The sequence below is a fragment of the Asterias amurensis genome, chromosome 6, assembly GCF_032118995.1.
Source record: "Asterias amurensis chromosome 6, ASM3211899v1".
NCBI classification, from domain to species: domain Eukaryota; kingdom Metazoa; phylum Echinodermata; class Asteroidea; order Forcipulatida; family Asteriidae; genus Asterias; species Asterias amurensis.
This window is the reverse complement of record NC_092653.1, coordinates 22,739,784-22,759,432: the sequence shown is the minus strand read 5'-3', so window position 1 is coordinate 22,759,432 and position 19,649 is coordinate 22,739,784. Positions and strand designations below refer to the sequence as shown.

At 37.0% G+C, this 19,649-nt stretch overlaps 1 protein-coding gene across 1 annotated transcript; it reads left to right on the top strand.

The window, feature by feature from the left end:
* The first annotated feature begins 283 nt into the window (after positions 1 to 283).
* Positions 284 to 19,276, top strand: LOC139938746 (phospholipid phosphatase 1-like). Its single transcript, XM_071934365.1, has 6 exons — positions 284 to 632; positions 9,418 to 9,578; positions 10,530 to 10,873; positions 11,472 to 11,529; positions 12,882 to 13,058; positions 14,659 to 19,276. Exons 1-6 carry the CDS (start codon positions 569 to 571, stop codon positions 14,830 to 14,832), a joined length of 978 nt encoding a protein of 325 aa, XP_071790466.1. The 5' UTR covers positions 284 to 568; the 3' UTR covers positions 14,833 to 19,276.
* The last annotated feature ends 373 nt before the right edge of the window (positions 19,277 to 19,649 follow it).

Below are 19,649 nucleotides of genomic sequence, written 5' to 3'. Positions count from 1 at the left end.
CCTCGAAAATATAATAAAATACGCAGGGTTCAAGTTAGAATTTAGAGCTACAATGTATATCATTGTCCGAGGTTATTTACTAACAGTTGCATAAAGCGAGTTCAGCCATTGTGTACAATGGTCATTATTCGAGTACAATTGAAACCGGAAATTGAAATCGGATAACACACAGACACCTGTCGTGGTATCGATAAATGATAAAACGGTCGAAAGTCTTCGTATCTTCGCCACAGGAGGGCGCTGTGCTACCCACCACTAATTTTAGTGTTGTGCAATTCAAGGTTGAGTGAACACAAATTTTGTGAAGAAAATTCCTGCTACTACTAATACTGCGAAAAGACTTATTGCGGTTTTCCAATGCGGACGGAACTAAACCAGAAACTTCGTTGACGTCAAACGAATCATCAGCACTGACTGGCATTTTTATCAGCAGCATTCCGGACACTCTCTCGACTCGCAGACTTTTCACAGGTTGTTGTTAGGGGGCAGAAAACCGCATGCAGTGCAGCAGGCAGTGCAGACGACTTTTGACAGAAGAACAGTCGAGCGTGCGTCTTTCGTGTGCGAAATGGCTAGAATTACCAATGGAGTACTTTGGAAAAGCCTGTCAAATCTTGTCATTTTGATATTTTGTAAGTATTTGTATACATCGTTTGTCACTTTGTTTCTTCTATAAACTGCAATGGCATGCTACTAATGGTTTCGTTTATTATTATTATTATTAGATATTTCTTGGTGAAGAGTGGAGAGGGTGTGTTTTCTTAAAATGCATAACAGAATAGAGCAACCAGTTGCTCTTGTTGCTGACTTCAGCAAAAACTCATTCAGTTTCATAAAATCATTATCAATATGATGCATTCCCCACTAAATGATTTCTATTCGATGAAAAGCTTGTGCCTTGCCCAACTTTCTCATTTGGTATGAACTTAAAATAATATCCAATTTACTCAAGTTGACTCAACATTCTTTTCCTGCTGTGAAACTGAAAATGAGTTTACTGTCTGAAGTGGGTGGCAGGATCTGGAAAACTTTGCCCGATTTGTCATTTATAAATTGTTTTACCTGGTATTTCTATTTATGTTGTGATCTTTATGTCTGCTAATGTTTGGATCTTGTTCCAAATCAAATCAGAAGTTAAAAAATCAATGTTAATTTTTTTTGTTTTAATTCAACTACCGGTACATGTAGTATCAGATGTAAGGAGTCTTCATTGATATTAACGGGGGTTGGCATTTAGAATTAACGATGTCCAGTAATAAATGTTGTTGTTTAATTATAAATATATTCTTTTTTTCCCCCTTTTTTCCCATAATTACTTTGCACCTCATATGACCAACCTTAAGTTTTGATTTAAACAATAATATATCCATTGACTTTAAAATTTATTCTACATACTGAAAGGGGAAGTGAAACCAATTTAAAAGCCGTTATATTGCGGCTACGTCACTTACAATGTAGTCTCCCCACCCAGGACATTTCAATTGCCTTTCCGTGCTTTCAGACACAGTTTTACAGATACTACAATTCTCAGAAATTAAGGTTTGAAGAACCATGGAGGAACAAGAACTAAAAAAAAAAAAAATTGTCAAGCGCAAAACAATACAATGTTTTACTGTAGGATTAGGGGGCCTACCATTTGAATGAGGGGGCCTACCATTTGAATGAGGGGGCCTGTCTAGACAATATCTGACACAAACTTTCTCTTTCAGATCATCTCAGCAAAAGAGACATTGCCTTTTTGTATGTGATACAGTACACACACTAACTATTCAATATTCACACGCTAGGCCTATATCTTGTATATACAAACTATCTACACAAACTTTTTAGGAATGTACATGTATTTCATGAACATCCATACCGGGTCCCTCAAGTCATTTTCAAAAAATCAATATTAAACAGTCTCTTTTGTGAAACATCATCTGTCAAACACTGTTGATTCCTTGAATCCAGTGGTATGCGATAAACCTCTTGATAATGTTCCCAGGGCCCCAACTTGGGGGTGGGGAAACCAACAATACTTGATTGCACGGCTTGTAGCTCAAAATATTTATTGGACCAGAACTTATTCTGTAACTGACCAGAATTGAAATGTGTATGAGAAGGAAAAATCCCTTCACAGTTTTTAAACAGTTGAACTGTTTGAATTTGAAAAGGCACACAGGTTTATAACATTTTACCTAAATTTGTATGTGTAAGAATGCTTTAGCAATCTACAGAATTAGGCCTATGTTTTTAGTAACAGACTAACTGTCAAGATTTGAACAAAAGCTCAAGACTGCTGGACTTGTCTGGTTACTGGTCCGATGATACAATCACTGGCCTTTGCCATGTAGTGTGGTCCAGTGTAAACTTTGACCTTGATAAAATACTTACATTGGTTATTGGCGCTGTTAATATTGGAACAGGAAACAATTTATTTGGTTAATAATGTTCATAATGGTAAACGGATGTGCCTATTATTTCATTCACACATAAGGTTACATTTGTAATGAATGATGGTCCACACATTAAATTGTGCATTCACTTTTAACCGACCTGTGTTTCAAATGGCCCTGTAAACAATGTTGTTTTAAAACTAGTTCTAAACAAGACAAACTCGACTCCCCTAGAAAAAACAAAACCCAAGAGCAATAAGTATTTTAATCTTACTTTATTACTAACTCACTGCCAGGTTTTGGTTAGATTCTTTGTTATAATAAATATTCTACTCCATAATAAACTTGCTGGTGGGCAACTTAGTATAAAGCCATGTGTGGATTTTATTCCAAGCCCATCAAAGCCGACTTCCTCTCTCTGCTTAAACATCAAGAAACTAAAACCAAGTGACTAACTTGCATGTTCCTGTTGAACTTTAAAATAGTTATATTTGACATTTAAAAAACTCCCCAGGCTGTTTTAAAGCAGTTTTCCTTGCCCAGGCACCCAGACACTTTAGTTGCACGTAAATGGTCTTAGAGAAAGAAAGACTTTGAGCAAGACTCGGCTAGGGCAAATGGGTCGAGTCATCAATGTATTTTTTACATTAAATGGTCTTCCTCCATTTTTTTTATGATCTGGTAAAAATGATAAGGTTGTGGTTTTTGTAAATAAATATTGAGTTGAAGGAATTTATATTATCACATAAATAAATTATTTTATGGCTTCAAAAGATCAACTAACATTTTATAGCGTTTAAAAACTCAATTGGTGTCAATTTTGAGTGTTATGGATAGCCCTAGAGAAAATATTAAACAGAAAACACTTGTAACATTTTGGGAAAGAAAATGTGAGAAATAACAATAGGGGACCACACCCATTGTTGGTTTCTTTAAGAGTTCAAATAAAAGGGGAGTAATTTATTTTTTTATTTTTTAGTTACAGCACCAGATATAAGCACCACAGATAATACAACCTGTGCCCAATTTCATAGATCTGATTAGCAAATAACTTGCTGATTAATTTTCTGCTAAGCGAAAAGCAGGACTACCAGTACGGAACCTTGAGTGTGATACTGTACATTACCAATATTTAGTAAGGTTTTATGCTAATAATTATTTTGAGTAATATTACCAATAAGGTCCAGTGCCTTTAAAGCAAGTTACTGTCCCTTTAAAGCAACTCTATGAAATTGGGGCCTGTATGTAAAGACAATTCCTGCTAATCTAATGAACAGATCTATATTACTACACATTGAAAACACTTTCAATTGTTTTAGTTGCCTAGGATACGAAGGACCTTGATTTTATTTACAAGTCTGTTGCTTGTGTTTAGTCTGAGAGCACAGTCTGAGTGGGCCACTTGTAAACTAGAATCACTTTCTATTCACAGCAGGGTTCCTATTACTCACTTGACAAGTCAGTTTCACATGTGGTAGTTTCACTACCATGGGTAACTTCAGTCATCTCACTTTCAAACTCTCCAGGTCAAACACCAAGGGAACCACTGGTTAAAGAGGGCACGAAATAACCCCCAAGAATTACACCATTTGAAAGGTTTTTGTTTTAGGTCTTTAAATTTTAGGCCTTTAATCAGCTAACCGCTGATTACACAATGACTAGTAGAATAAATATTGTCGTGTCGTCTAGTTATTTACTGAATCACAATTTCGTGAGTTAAACCAATGTTGCTATGAGAGAGATTGGCTGTTGCCAGCTTGGTGTTTATATCCCTTTGTGAGAGTTTGCAGAGTTCCCTTGATGGGAAGATCATTCAAACAAACAAACAAATAAACAACACTTTATCCGTACAAATAACCAAAAAGTAGTAAAATAATTTATACTTACCCCCCAAAAACTATTAAAAAATGCTTTCTGTCTGCATGCGAACAGCAGAAAGTGAATCAAAAGCTGTCGGGAGAGGGTTGGTTGGGGTTCAGTATTCTGTATGGTCTTCGGATTTCAGTCATTTTAATTTGGAAGACTTTGCCAGTAAACTCCTCAACCAAATAAATGCAGGTCTATATGTAAGTCCTCTCCAGTCTTATGTTTTTCCAAACACATACTTTTGAAGATTTACTACTGTAAATGTGTTTAACTTCTAAAGCTTTTCAATTTCAAACCTTTCCCTTGAAGTTAAGCAATATACAGGGATGAGATTGTTCAGACTTATGGCTGAATTCAGACTTTTTATGTCGGCCTGGTGAAGAAATTCAGACAATGTTTGTTCCCACAAATAAAGAAATCCTGCTCACTGGTCTACTTCTCTAGTGCTTTGGATACTGTTTCCAAAAGCTCCTTGGAATCTATAACCCCAGGGGTTACCAAGCGGTAGAAATGCCATCATTTCAACGTACCTTTGAATTTGTATCCAAGTTTCAGACTTTTTCGTTAGTAACGACTCGCACCCCTGAATATAAGAAATCAGTTTTGTTTTAAAATTAAAAGAACTAGTACTGCACATACATGTCAAGATAATTCTGGTCAAGGATTCAACTGATCGACAGATCTGTAATAATAAGTGCCCTGTCATGAACTGAGTTGCTTCCTGTAGTGTTAGGGTTAAATCACTTGATGACCCTGTGAGAATAGGCTCAGTTATTTAGAGCAAAACCTTGGCCTGTAGGGTCTCAGATATGTGCTATGATGAAGACAAATCGCAGTTCTTGAGAGCTTTTTCACATCCAACAGGGCCCAATTTCATAGAGCTGCTTAAGCACATAATTTTGCTTAAGCAAAAAAAATCCTTGCTTAGTAAAATCAGATTACCGGCCAAGAATCCACTCAATTGTTATTCTAAGTAAACAACAGCTAAATACCAGTCACATGCAATATATGTCATGAAATTTTGGCCAGTAACGTGTGTAAAATTTATCAAGCTATTTTTGTGTGTAAGCAAGCCCATGGAGCTGCTTAAGCAAAAAATTTGCTTTAAAAGCACAAAAACAGCTCGCTTATTTTACACATGTTACTGGCAAAATTTTTATGTCATACACATTGATTGTGACTGGTATTTAGCTGTTGTTCACTTAGCATAACAATTGAGTGGAGTCTTGGCCGGTAGTATGATTTTACTAAGCAAGGATTTTTTTGCTGAAGCAAAATTTGTGCTTAAGCAGCTCTATGAAATTGGGCCCTGGTGTCTCAAAGTGCTCTAGTTTTTATTAAGGCGTTCTTAGTTTGTTTTTGTTTTACAGGTCACAGTATTCAGGCCTAAAATGGAGGCCAGAAAAAACCTACACCATGTGACCAAGGGCTGACCCATGTGGTCATCAGTCCTTGTACTCAATAAAATGGTGTAACTTTTTTCCCAAGGACCAATGATCGTGCATGACACTTGTTAAAGGCATTGGACACTGTTGGTAATTACTCAAAATAATTGTTGGCATAAAACCTTACTTGGTGACGAGTAATGGGGAGAGGTTGATAGTATAAAACACTGTGAGAAACGGCTCCCTCTGAAGTGCCATAGTTTTGGTGAAAGAAGTAATTTTCCACGAATTTGATTTCGAGACCTCAGATTTAGAACTTGAAGTCTCGAAATCAACCATCTAAATGCACACAACTTCGTGTGACAAGGGTTATTTTTCTTTCATTATTATCTCGCAACTTCGATGACCGATTAAGCTCAAGTTTTCACAGGTTTGTCATTTTATGCATATGTTGAGATACAGCAACTGTGAAGGCTAGTCTTTAACAATTACCAATAGTGTCCAGTGTCTTTAAATCAGCGTTACAATAATAATAATTTACATAGCGCTATTCACGCCCGAGGGGTGTCTCAAAGCGCTTCCAACATTGTTACCCCTTGTCACTTAAGTCATTCCTTAACCCATCTCAGCTCCCTGGGGAGTATATAGCCTGTGCGCAATATATGGGCTACTCGGCTAAACCAATCACAAGAACCATCTCTGCCCTCGCAGGTACCCATTTACCCCCTGGGTGGAGAGAAGCAATTATAGTTAAAAGTGTCTGCTGAACTGAAGCCTCAGAGCTTAATTAGTTCGGTGCTCTTTATCCACTCGGCCAAAGTTACGCAAGTTTTATCATAGAGGAAGGACAGAGACCTCTATGGTTTTATCAACACAGTCTTCTTCATGTATATGGGGTGGCTGTTTTTAAACACAATGCTTCTGTGACACAATATGCAACATCCTGTTATTCAAGGCCAAAAAAGTTCATGTAAATAAGTGTGACTGTTGATCTGTAAAGTTTGCTTGTGCATACTGTTTGCCCTGCAGAAAAGTGTTGGACAAGGTATAGCTTTGGAAGAAACAAAATAATTCCCACCCTGTTCAACAGGCTGAAAATTATTATATTTTCCAAATGTGTACATACACAGTTTTTTTTAAAGAAAAGAACTTTCGGAATTGTGTGCAATTCTGTTGCCCCTGGTCTAGGCGCTGGTGCTCCTTACCAACTTACTATCATTTTGTTTTAAAAGAGAAAGTACATGTTTGCACTCCACCTTTGGTTGTCGGCGTAAACACTTTGAAAGGCATGATTGCATACTTATCACGCTCTATGCTAGTCTTGGTGCAAGACGTTTCTCGTTTCCTTATATCACACACACCGCGGCCAATTCACCGACACCGCGCGCAACGACTCACATGACTTATAAGTCCACTCTCCGGCGGTGAGTGGACTATAAGTCAGGTGAGTCGTTGCGCGCGGTGAATTAGCCGCGGTGTTTGTGAAAAGGAAACGAGAAACGTCTTGCACCAAGACTAGCTCTATGCATATTTTACATACCTCCATGGTTTAAAGATGCTATGTCAGATTTTTGGCCGATTTGACTCAAAAATTTTGATTTAAAATTCAATAGGTATTTTGATGGGGGGTCGAGAAAGTTACAAGCTTTCATTTGAGCCATTGCTCGAAAAAGTAGCAGTGAAAGAAAGTGCTCAAAATTAGTTTTTGTCGGGATCCCGACAATATATCACGTGACCAATTCTTATGTGTTTTATAAGATACGCTTTAAATTTTTGTCATGGTTCCTGACCATTAAAAGTAACAGTTAAACTTTTTTTTGTTAGAGCGGGTGATACTCTTTGAAATACCATTCACTTTAAAAAATCTATTTTTTAATGTTTGGGGCCAAAAATCTGACATAGCGTCTTTAATTACTATTTATGGCTATAGTAGTTTAAAGACCACTTCAACAGTAATTTAATCCCTTTTGGTTCACACCTACGTTTATTGACTTGACCAGTAATGTTTACACAAGAAGACGAGTAAACTTTATTATGAGATAACCTCTACCATACTACAGGGTACACTGGTACTGCAGTAATGCCAATACATGCCATAAGTCAAATGTTGATCTAGCATTGTGTTTGTTCAGTCAACAGTGAACAGTTTTAATGGTGCACAGCACTAAATAAACTCCCTTAGCATAGGGCCTACAAAATGCTGTAATATTTTAAAAAATACATAAAAAAACTTACAAGTCTCGCAGCTTTTTACAGTAAAGGGGAATTTATTCATTGACTCTTTAACTTTTGTATTTTCTACTCAATTTGATACGGGGAGTCCCAGGGCTCATCAAATTCTCATTTAAACCCCTACACAACTTAAATTTTACAAACGCCTGAGCATCAATGTTGTAAAATGGCCCTACACCTATCGACAAATACACTACAACACTTTATTTCAGGGCCTTTGTCATCCAAAATACCTCAAGTTGGAAGTCAATAACCCAAGAACACAAGTGGGCAAAATTTAACACTATCTCAGCTTCCAAATCAGTCTATAATAATATAGGCCTACATGTACATGTATGTAGTTTAACATTTTGAGGGCCTACAACATATTGATGAGACCGACATTCTGTTTTCTCCTTATTTTAAGTTGGGTGCACTCTGAAAATGTTGGCATAGGCCTATATACATGTATATATTGATAGCTCAAATTCTTAACAAAAGTACTCTGAGACAGATGTACATTACAGTAAACCCACACCTTTAGGACAGTAACTCCGTGAGGCAATTGCCATCATGGCCCCTGGTCATCGCCTTTGTTGGTGTGTTTTCAGTGATCCCTTCTCTTTATAAAGGGATTTCATTATCTCTTTATAAAGTTTGCAGCGTATTTCGTTTGATTTGTCCATGTGACCTAGCACATTTGCACCCAAATATGACTATAAAGAGATAACTCCTCTGAGTGTACGTATTGGAAGAAATTTCAAGATTGGCTTTTAAGGAACACGTTGCCTTGGATCGGTCGAGTTGGTCTTTGAAAAGCGTTTGTAAACGTTTTTTTTTTAAATGCATATGGGTAGAAAGATGTTGTAAAAGTCGACTAACACGGTCGGCCATTTATGGGAGTCAAAGTTTTGACTCCCATAAATGGCCGGCCGTGTTAGTTTAGTTCGCACAGTAAAAGGACAACCACGCAATTTCGAGGCAAACTTGTGTGGATCATTGTATTCTACTTTTAAAATATCTTTCCAACCATATGCATTTTATAAAAAAGGGTTACAAACGCTTTTTATACCAACTCGTTCGATCCAAGGCAACGTGTTCCTTTAAGCCTTGTTTATAGGCCATAAGCTTGGGCGATATCACGATATTATCGAATATCGCAATATTAATTTGGACACGATTTCGATATCGGATGGATTTGGTTTTAATCAAAATATCGATATATCGCGATATATCGCGATAATCGCGATAATTGCGATATATCGATATATCGATTAAATATCACGATGTATTTGCTAGCTGATACCCCATAGGTTTGGAGTAAAACCAGAAGAATAGGTCATTAGAACACCTCTCTTATACTAGGACTGTCTCTTCTACAACTTTCACTTGGAGTTTTAAGACTGATGATGTCAAATTTCATTAATCGCGATTATATCGAATATCGCGATATATTGTCGGCGATATATCGTGAATAAAATAAATCGATATCGCCCAAGCTTAATAGGCCAACTTCCATAAAACATAAACTACATGATATAAAATAAGTGTTTATTTTATTTTCTCCACTTTCATAGGCGTCTTGCCTGGTGGCCTCCTAGAGCTGATTGCCACACCCACCACCTCATTCCAACGAGGCTTCTACTGCAATGATGCATCTATACGCTACCCCTACAAGGACAGTACATTCAGCACACTCCTCTCCTTCATACTCTGTCTGGGAATTCCATTGCTTTTTGTAAGTATTTTTCATGAAGCCATGGCCGCGGCTCAAAGCACTCTAGCTCATCAGATGCCTGAGTGTCTTCAGGCCCTTTTTTTTTAGCCTGGAGCATAGAGTTATACATAAGAACTATGTAGAGGGTGCACTGGTGATGCTGCTTGCACAAACGCGACGGGACCGCAAGATGACAAGTGCGCCATTCTGCATGCGCATTGAATACGAATACACGTTTGAGGTTTTTTTATTGAACGCTTACGCAGTGCTGTTTGTCCAACTTACAAAATGGTCACACAAACACGCGCTGTGAGATGGCTATTTTGTCAACTTAGAAAATGGCCGTCTGCGCGCATGCCAGGCGCGTATATAGGCCAGTACGCCCTCTAGTTCTTATAATAACTCTATTGCCTGCAGGCACTTGTATTTCTACTGCTTGAGCACCAACCAAACTCCCTTAGCTTTACGTCCAAACTTATGGATCCTGCCGTGTAAACCAACATTAACGTCAATTTGCCTTGGATAATCACTGGCCAATGACCATAACAGTTATTGGTTATGTTGCCCAAACACACCCCTGGTGTTTCTGACCAGCAGAGTGTTGGTTTGTGTTGTGTCCCGGTCTGGACACCTCTGTCCTTAAGTAAGACACTTAAATAACTATTGCTTCATCCTTCGGATTAGAACTCACATTTTGTGAATGACAGAAGTTCTCGTAGCCCCAATGCTTTGTAGAACTCCCCTACCTGAAAATGTAAAAACTTTCATTTTAAAATCCTACCTGCATGAAGAAGATTTTTATTGACTTATTATATACTGAGTTTGTGGCAGATTCTAGTGATTTAAAAATGTCCTTTATTGTTGTAATTTTTATTAATATTGTGAAGTAAAGTTTTCTCTGAGAGCCTTTGATAGTTTGCTTGACAATCATCCAAGTGTTTTGACACTTTGAACTTTGTTTTCTTCTTCAAGATGTTGATCATAGAATTTCTCCTCTACAATCGTTTCGACTGCCTCGGTGAGCCCCAGCGAGATGTCCCATCCCACCGCGGTGTGAAGATCCTATGCCTAAAAGTCCACAGCTACCTTGCAGCTCTCTTTGCCGGCTACACCCCATTCCTCTTTGCAGGTGGGATGACGCTCTCAATGACCAATGTCCTGAAGTATATGGTGGGAAGATTGCGCCCTCATTTCCTCTCGGTGTGCCAGCCGGACTTTGCGATGATTCAGTGTAAGGACTCGAATGGTTATTATATCTACGTCGAAGACTTTCAGTGCTCGGCAGAGGCAAACATATCAACGCTGCTAGATGCCAGGTAAACTTCACACCCAAATTCAGAGCTGCAGATAGTTCCCTGAATGTAAACCAGTCTCTCCATGTTCTGATGAACACATTAGAATATCTCCCTGATTATAAAAGCTTTTTTTCGAGCTGTTGAATGTAATTCTAATAATCTCCCAGATTGATGTAAAAAATCTCCCTGGTTGCACGGTGCAAATGTTGGCAGCTCTGCAATTCTGTTCTTAGTTTTCACAAGTAATGCCTAAGCTAAACATCGCACTTTTGCTGAGCCGAACTCGAATGTTTTCGAATCGACACGGCAAGAGTGCGACGTTTGTCACCGCGTCGTGCACCTATCGCATACACGACAGAGCTTGCCGTGCTACACGGCAGTGCCGACTTTTGTCGGATTAAATTCCTAATTTTACAACTGTTTCAGTTCGACACAACAAAAGTGCGACGTTTAGCGAAGACCTTAGCTTCAAGTTGCATTGCCCCAAATTTGGGAGGGATTGTTTTCTGATCTGACAAACTGAAAACATACACTAGTTCTGCAGGCTAATCTCGTTTAATGATTGAACCTCAACATGCTCTTTGCACTGACTGACATTTTTATGATTACTGTATTACAGACTGTCATTTCCTTCGGGCCATGCTGCTAGTGCTGCTTCTTCTTTCATCTACCTCGCAGTAAGTATGGTTACTCAGTCAGTTTTGGGGTGCTCGTTTTATGCCACCTCAGACTGACTTTTAATGAGAGACTTTTGGGACGCTTGGTGGCAGCAGACTTAACAGGTAAAATCCATTGTTCTCGGTAATGTGCGCATGCTCTGCACTATGTAAACAATGGAAATTTACCTGGTAAGTCTGCTGCCCCCTATCGTCCCAAAGTCTCCAATTGAACCTTTGGACTCTATCAAAAGTTAACACCATGCATAGGCTATGCGTATTCGGATCACGAAATATTGGTTGGTACTTGCCAATCAGGTGTACATATTTTATCATTTTCCATGATTTGCCTGGCATGTATTCTATAATATTTCATTCATGTATTTTCCATATTTGTGATATTAAATGCATGTATTTTTTGATATTCCATTTGGCTATATTTCTGATGTTCATTATATTCTCTGATTATTTATGATAATTCTCTGATATTGATATTCCATTATTCCATATTTTCCATTATGTAAATTTCTCTGGTATTCGACAAATTATTCATTACCTACATCTTTAGTTTTCCATATAAATTCAATTTTCCTGATATTCCATACATTTTCTCTGATATTCCATGATTATCTGATATTGAATAAACAAATTGTACATTCATGTATACTTGGTATTCTATGATATTTTGATGTTCCTCATTCCTGACAATATTTTGTGCACATTCCATATATTATTACCTGATACTTCATAAATGCACAATGTAGACTTAAGTATTCTCTGATATTCCATATTCCTGATTTTCCATGCATATTCTCTGATATTCCATAATGTATAAGAAAGAAAAAAAATATTCCATATTTCTGATATTCTGTGAATGTTCTTTAATATTCCTTATATTGTCGAAATGTACATTTCTCCGATATTCCTTATTCCTGGTGTTCCGTGCATTATGTATTTTTTCTCATTTTCCATGATAGACCTGTTCCATAGTCGACAATGGGACTAGCAGACTTAATTTGTCAAATCTTTTTTGTGTTACATCCTTTCACAAACTCTTCATTCTTTCACTAAATCCCTCTTAACTTTAAACACTTTAAGTTATTATAAAGGAGCTACAGTTCTTAACCTTTTCAAAAACTTGTTTGAGACTCATTACTTTAGCTCGCCATATAATTAGTAGGCCTAATTATTAGTGGACATGTATGTATTGTATTATACCTGTCGTGTCCCTTAATGTGTATTTGTTTGTTCACTTTATGATTTGTATCTTTGTATTTTCTATCAATATTATTATTTTAGTGGTTTCTTTCCCTTCATTCTTGCATTATAAAGTTGCTTGTCTGTATAACACCTCTTTACCTTCGTTTTTTCAGATTTACTTGCAATTTCGTATGGTGTGGAATTCACCCTACCTTCTAAAGCCATTCATTCAATCGCTGCTGGTGGCTTTTGCCATGATCATCTCAGCCTCGAGAGTCTCTGACTTCAAACACTTCTTTAGTGACGTCGTCTGTGGCTTCTTTCTTGGCACTGCCATCGCCGTTTTTGTGGTGAGTTTAAAGCCATTATACACTTTCGGTAAACAGTATTGTCCAAGTCCCACACTTCGTGTATCACAACTTATATATAAAATAACAATCCTGTGGAAATTTAGGCTCAATTGGACATCGGAGTCGGGAGAAAATAACGGGAAAACCCACTCCTGTTGTCGCGCGTTTCGCCGTGTCATGACATGTGTTTATAACAACTCCGTAATCAACGATAATTTATATTGTTTTACCGTTTTCTCAAAAAGTAAAGCATTTCATGGACTAATATTTCAAGAGAAGTCTTTCACCATTACCTTCTGTAAACCCTGTAAATTATTTGTAAATCTGTGAACTTTTTTTTTTCTTCTGTACCGAAAGGGTCCAATGGCTTTAAACTATGGTTTTGTAATGAGCCATTTGCATGTAAGATTTGAATATTAATATCTATTAAATTGCTTGCAGTACCGGCTGCTTAACATAGGATTCGAACTGCCTCTAGCCACCAGGCAATCTTGGTGGTCTAGTTGGTATGACACTGCTCTAGAATTGCAAAGGTCGTGGGTCGAATCCCACCCGAGTAATATGCCTGTAATTTTTAAAATTCAGAGAACTTGGGTAAGTACCATGTATACAGTGCTACAATGTATTAACTTCGGTGTATATGGGTAAAAAAAATCAAAATTAAGATTTGAATATTGTCTGGTACAATGACGTGCTTGATCACAAGTTAGCAGTTAAACTTTGATTCCTCAGACTATCGAGACAGTTGCTATGTCACATGATTAGGGGCAAGCTTTTACATAGTTACGAGACGGTGAACACCCATACACAACTCTGAATGGATGTGTATGGCACAATGGTACACAGGTTTGCTCATCTGGAGGTTGCTATACAAAGGCTTGCCCCAACCATTTGACATAGCAACTGTCTCTATAGTCTGAGGAATTCAAATGTAAGCAGTACATTGTGACTATGCAAGTCAAAGTACCGGACTTTATTCAAATCCAACCAGCAAATGGCTTATTCTCTGAGTTGATTGCTCATGTTTTGCTCTTGACTAATTGAAAGTTGTTTGTCAGTTTGTATAGATTTTGTAAAATTTCTTTTGCATATTTTGGAGCTCAATACTAGAAAGCTCAGCCATTGAAGCAAGAGATAAAAATGAAACATCTTTTTCCTCTAGCAACTCACACAGTTTTTATCCCTCTGTAATTCCTTTTCCAAACAGTGGACTTAATTAGATCATGCACAAATCAGTACGGCTGCTGACTGCCTCTTGCAGATTAACTGCTCATTCATTTTATAAGTTTTTATGCTCATTTAATGTATAAAACACAACGGCTCATGCATGTCATGGAAAATACACTTTCCGAGTTTTTGTGGCCAAACTTGGAAATTTCTTTAACTACCCTGGTTAGCAGCCAATGTTTGGAATAGGAATTACATAGAGATAACAGGTGTTAGTCGTCAGATGAAAAGGATGTATTATTCTGGCCTCTTTCTGTAATGGAGCTTTCATGTAGTGAACAGATGAAGAATTTGTCCTAAGTTGTTGTTCCTAAAATATGTTTAAAGTGGTGACTCATTTTCCTTGTGTGTGTGTTTTTTTCTCTTTCCGTAGGCTTTCTTTGTGAGTGATTTATACTACTTTGAATCACCTTCGAACTTGAAGGAAAAAGCATCCACTGATTTTGTGGGCTCTCGCACTGATACGGACTTATCCACTATTGTCAGCATACCGTCAAACTACAAGTCAACAGAACCCAGTGATGGCAGAAAACCAACAAATATTTAGCGGATATAAAAGATCAACAACTCATGTGGATCTCTGAAGTAATGAGAACCAAACTCTTCTGCTAATATTCCATCAAGTAATCGGGTGGATTTCACAAAGAGTTAGGACTAGTCTTATCTCGAGTTAGGACCAGTTACTCGCCCTAACTTAGGACTATCCATGCAATTTGTAGGACTCTCCTAGGACTAGTCCTAAGTTAGGACTAGTCCTAACTTTTTGTGAAATCGACCCAAGGAATATCAAGAAACCAACAGGTAATTAGTTGACATCCACAAGTGATTTAGATAACTTCTAATTCATGATTGTCAGCTAAAAGTAGTATTCCAAGAAGTAGATGAGAAAATAGAAGAAGAAAAAACTATATTATGTAGTTTGTTTTTCCTCTTTTCTCTATGGTTGTGTTGTAATATAGCAAACAGAAGTATTATGCAATGTTCAAAAGCTTAATCCAATTAATATAAAGATATCTAATTTTTCAGTATATTTTTTGTATTTTTGAAAACCAACTGATATATGTGTTAATGTAATTGTTCATGTCTCAGCCTGTTTGGACTTAACTTAAAAAAAAATTATAATTTCAAAAGAAAAAAGGAGTTTGAAAAAAACAATTACTGCGGACAATTACTGCGCAGAAGAATTAGAAGAAAAAAAAGAAAGAAAGAAAAAGCAATAACAAAGGTGTTGTGCTGTTGCCTGCAACCGATTTCATGAAACGAGTTAGGACGAGTAACTCGTCCTAGATGACGAGTAACTCGTCCTAGATTAAGATGGGCTCAACCCATCCTAACGTCTAAGGTTACAGAACTTAACTCGTTTTAATCCTAGATTAATACTAAGACTGGAAGAGTTTGGTGAAATCGACGGCTTAGCCATTGAGAGGGAGTACAGACCCAGTACAACTCTCGTCTGAAGTATTTATTTATAAATCTTCAGCAGATAGCATGTAAATATTTTTTTGTATTGCCCAGTATTGTATTGTTTAGATGGTATTAACCCTAACAGACTATACAGTTTGGCTAGTGTGTGGCCCAATTCCTCCAATATCCTTTGTTTTGCCTTAGTCCTTCTGAATCCTTCACTTTGGCTATTGGATATAGACGGATTTGGGATTGTAAGGGTTATAGATCTCAATATTTAAAAACATCTCAAAAATCTCAAAGCACAAATTTATTCTAAACCGGTACAAAACAGAGAGAAATAATTGTAGATATTGGTCTGTCAAAAACAGTTCTCTGGCCAGTAAAGTTTTGGCTAGTAGAGAATTTCTTGAAATCTTTAGGGTTATTTCTCAAATCCCAAAGTTCAAAATACAAACTTCATCCTAATACAAAGAGGAATAGTTGTTGGCACAGTTTTCTTGCTGAAAACTGTTCTCCAAATTCAAGCACCATTCCTCGTCGCAGATTTCTCTCAAACATGTCTTCACTTAGGTGTCTTAAAAAATAACTTAATCTCGAAACATGAGTTACTGCTGTAGTGAAAGTATTGGAACTTCAATTCCTAAACGATCACTTCCTTAACAAGTTAATTTGAGACTCTCTGTTTTGCACATCAATTCCATTCCAACTGACCGATTCTATGCTTAAAAATCTGGCAACATTTCCAAAACCTGTTTTTAAGTTGTTTGTTCTTCTGAATTCTCATTAATGTACAATCAATGGACTTCCGTTCCAGCTGTAGCCACAAAATATGAAGACAACTGTTATACATGGACCAAAAAGAAGTGATATCCTAAAAGCTGCCAACACACTCTCAAAAGTAAATGTTCTATAGGCCTATATAAAACTTAACATTGATGCATCATCAATGGACTTTCATTCCAACTGTAGCCACAAAATATAAAGACCACTGTATCCATGGACCAAAAAGAAGTACAAAACTCATGCTCAAAGAGTAAAACGTTTTTCAATATTAAATAAATGTGCTACTTATTATAAAACTTACTTCATTCCAACCTTAGCTACATAATGATTATAAAGATCACCAGTATTGCAAGAAACTCGAGATGAGAAATTGCAGACTTTAATGTGAATTCAGAGAATTTTGTATGTCTGCCTTGTGAACAAAGGGTACATGTAGCTGTTATTTTCTTCAGGTGTAAAAAAAATGATACTTTTTGACCTACTGCGTGCTCTAGGCAGGCATGTCATGGCTGAGCAGTCTAGTTCATCACTGAACCTGAAGCTCTGGTGTTGTCAGCAGCAGAGTGTGGGTTCAAATCCCAGTCATGACACTTGTGCCCTTGAGCAAGGCACTTAACCATAACTTCTTCGTAAAGTGTTAGGAAGGTAGTGCATTCTGCTCTACCAGCCAGGCTCCTAGTGGATTGTCAGAACAAAGGGTAACCGATCCGCCTCCCGAATTCAAACTACAATAAATAATACGTGAAAGACAATTTCTTGCATTGGTACTATACTTTATTATAAAACCAATCAACTCCAGCACCAATCAGTCTATACACACTTGCGTATTTACTAATTACAACCCCCAAATCTCCCTCGAGCTCGAGTAAAACCCCACGATTATCTTAAGCCCCACTTAGGCTCTACAATTAAAGAAAAAAATAGCACATTGTTTCCACAGCAGTATTCTCAATACAAACTTAAGGGCGTTAAATAAATTCCCAACTGAGGATGAATATCCTCCACCACCGTTCTTCAAAATATCTCGTTTGTCACTTCCCAAAACTAAAATGTCTCCTCGTTGACTTCCTTTTGTCGTCTGTCCCCACACCTTGGGATACCCATGCCTACATCCGCACGGACTGTGAAGGGGAACCCTGTTTCAGCAGTTGATCTGGGTCGATAGCCCAAATCGGTTAAGTGTAGCCCTCACATTAAAGTGACATTTAGAAAACAATACATGTTTTATTATATTTAAAACAAAAAGCATTTCATCAGTGTGTAATCAAGACATTTTTATATCTGTTTGATGTACAAAATAAATAAAAAATAAAAATAAAAATTATAATAAATAAAATTAAAATAAAAAATGCAAAATGCAACCAACAATTATTTGTATGCAAAAAAAATGAAGTGTGAATGCCTTAATATAAAATTGGTTACAATTTTTTTATTAAGAGCAAAAGCTTTGGTGACAATTTGTCAAATTCCTGTGTACTTATTAATGCTAAAATACTTTTTTGTTTTCCAAATTTAGGCATTTTCAAGATACAGATTCTGTAAAGTATTACTTTATCTTGCAGGTTTATTTGGTTTATTTGGTTTCTTTGGTGTGTGTATTACATTGTAACATTAGATCGAATATCAATTTCCATTTTGCTTTAGAATAAAGCAGTACAGTTGTTTGTATTTATTCAGGAGCCCGGAAGTAATTTTTACAAATTGTTGCTGGTAGTAAATCCTTTAAATTTAGAACAAAATACTTGAACATGTAGGGAATTTACATAGTACATCATTGGTTTTCAAAAAAGTAAATAAATTTCCAGCAAATTTCAATGGTCACACACCTATGTTCTTAATACACCCCTAATGTATTTTTCTGAATATAATCATAACTCTAACACAAACCCTAATCCAAATGCTTCTTATTGCATGATCCTGTCAGTTTTGAACAGCCGTTTAAAGACCTTGTTACCGCTCTTTTTATTCCCTTGAATCTAAAGGGAAATTGATTGAGTAATTTTACATTTAAATTCATTTTGGGTATACAAAGACACAATGTGTTGTCACTACTTTCTTATAACTTCCCTATTTTCATCTTAAAGCAAAAAAGAGACTTCTCTATGAATGATGTGTGTTACACAAGAATGGGTATTGTTGGATTTGAGTAGGATTCAAACCTGCAACCTCCAGATTTAAATGCCTGGTGCTCTTCCAAGTGATATATCGAACCCTATGGTGGCAGTCTCCCATCAGATGTTTTTGTGCTTTTGTAATTGTGATTGATAAAATTAATTAAGAGGCGGAACTTAACAGCTTATTCTATTCTTTAATGTAGACTTAACATTTCTATGCAATTGTATGTAGTTAATGTTTAATGCTGTATAATATGTGAAAATGAATGTTCATATTATATTTTGTAATTACGCCTAATAATAAACCAAGTATTGACAGAGTATATTACCCATAAACTTTTTTTTGAGCCAATATTTTTTTCTCTATGAACTGCATTGACTTTTTGTGATTTATTTGAGAAGAAAAACCAAGATATATCCTCGTTATTTGTTTGCGAATGTTTGAATGATTCATGTACAATATGTCTGCAAAGAAATTGTGTACATTTTCTCGTTGCAGGATAGCATTTTAGCCTAGGGTTTTTATTAGAACTGTTGTATGTAGCAAGTATTAATTTGTGCACTTTCCCATCCTTGTATCTTCACTCGACTGTTTTCAATATTAGAAGACACCTTAGATTGTAGTGTTTATAACAGCCTATACAAGTAACTTACCCATCAGGAAATAACTTGCCTCCAGGAAAAAATGCCTTACCAACAGTCATGTCATTTTGAGCCTAGCAGAGGCAGAGTACTTGCCAAGTACATGATGCTCATATTACCAATTATAGCCAGGCTTGAATTCTTCATTTTCAGGTGAAGGTATTTATAGCCATTCCCGTGGCCACCAAGCACTCTATCCTATTGGTGACGTTATTTCACTGAAAGCTGTGCCATGCCCATCTTCCAGTGGCCTATGAGTGGTGGAAACCCCCCCCCCAACTCAGATCCCTTGACAACCCCCCCCCCCCCCCCATGAGATTAAAAAAAAACAAGTGGATGGCCCCCCCCCCTTTATATAAATTTTCCCTCGCTTGCCACCTCCCCCCCCAAACAAAATGAAATTGCTTGTTGTTCTGCC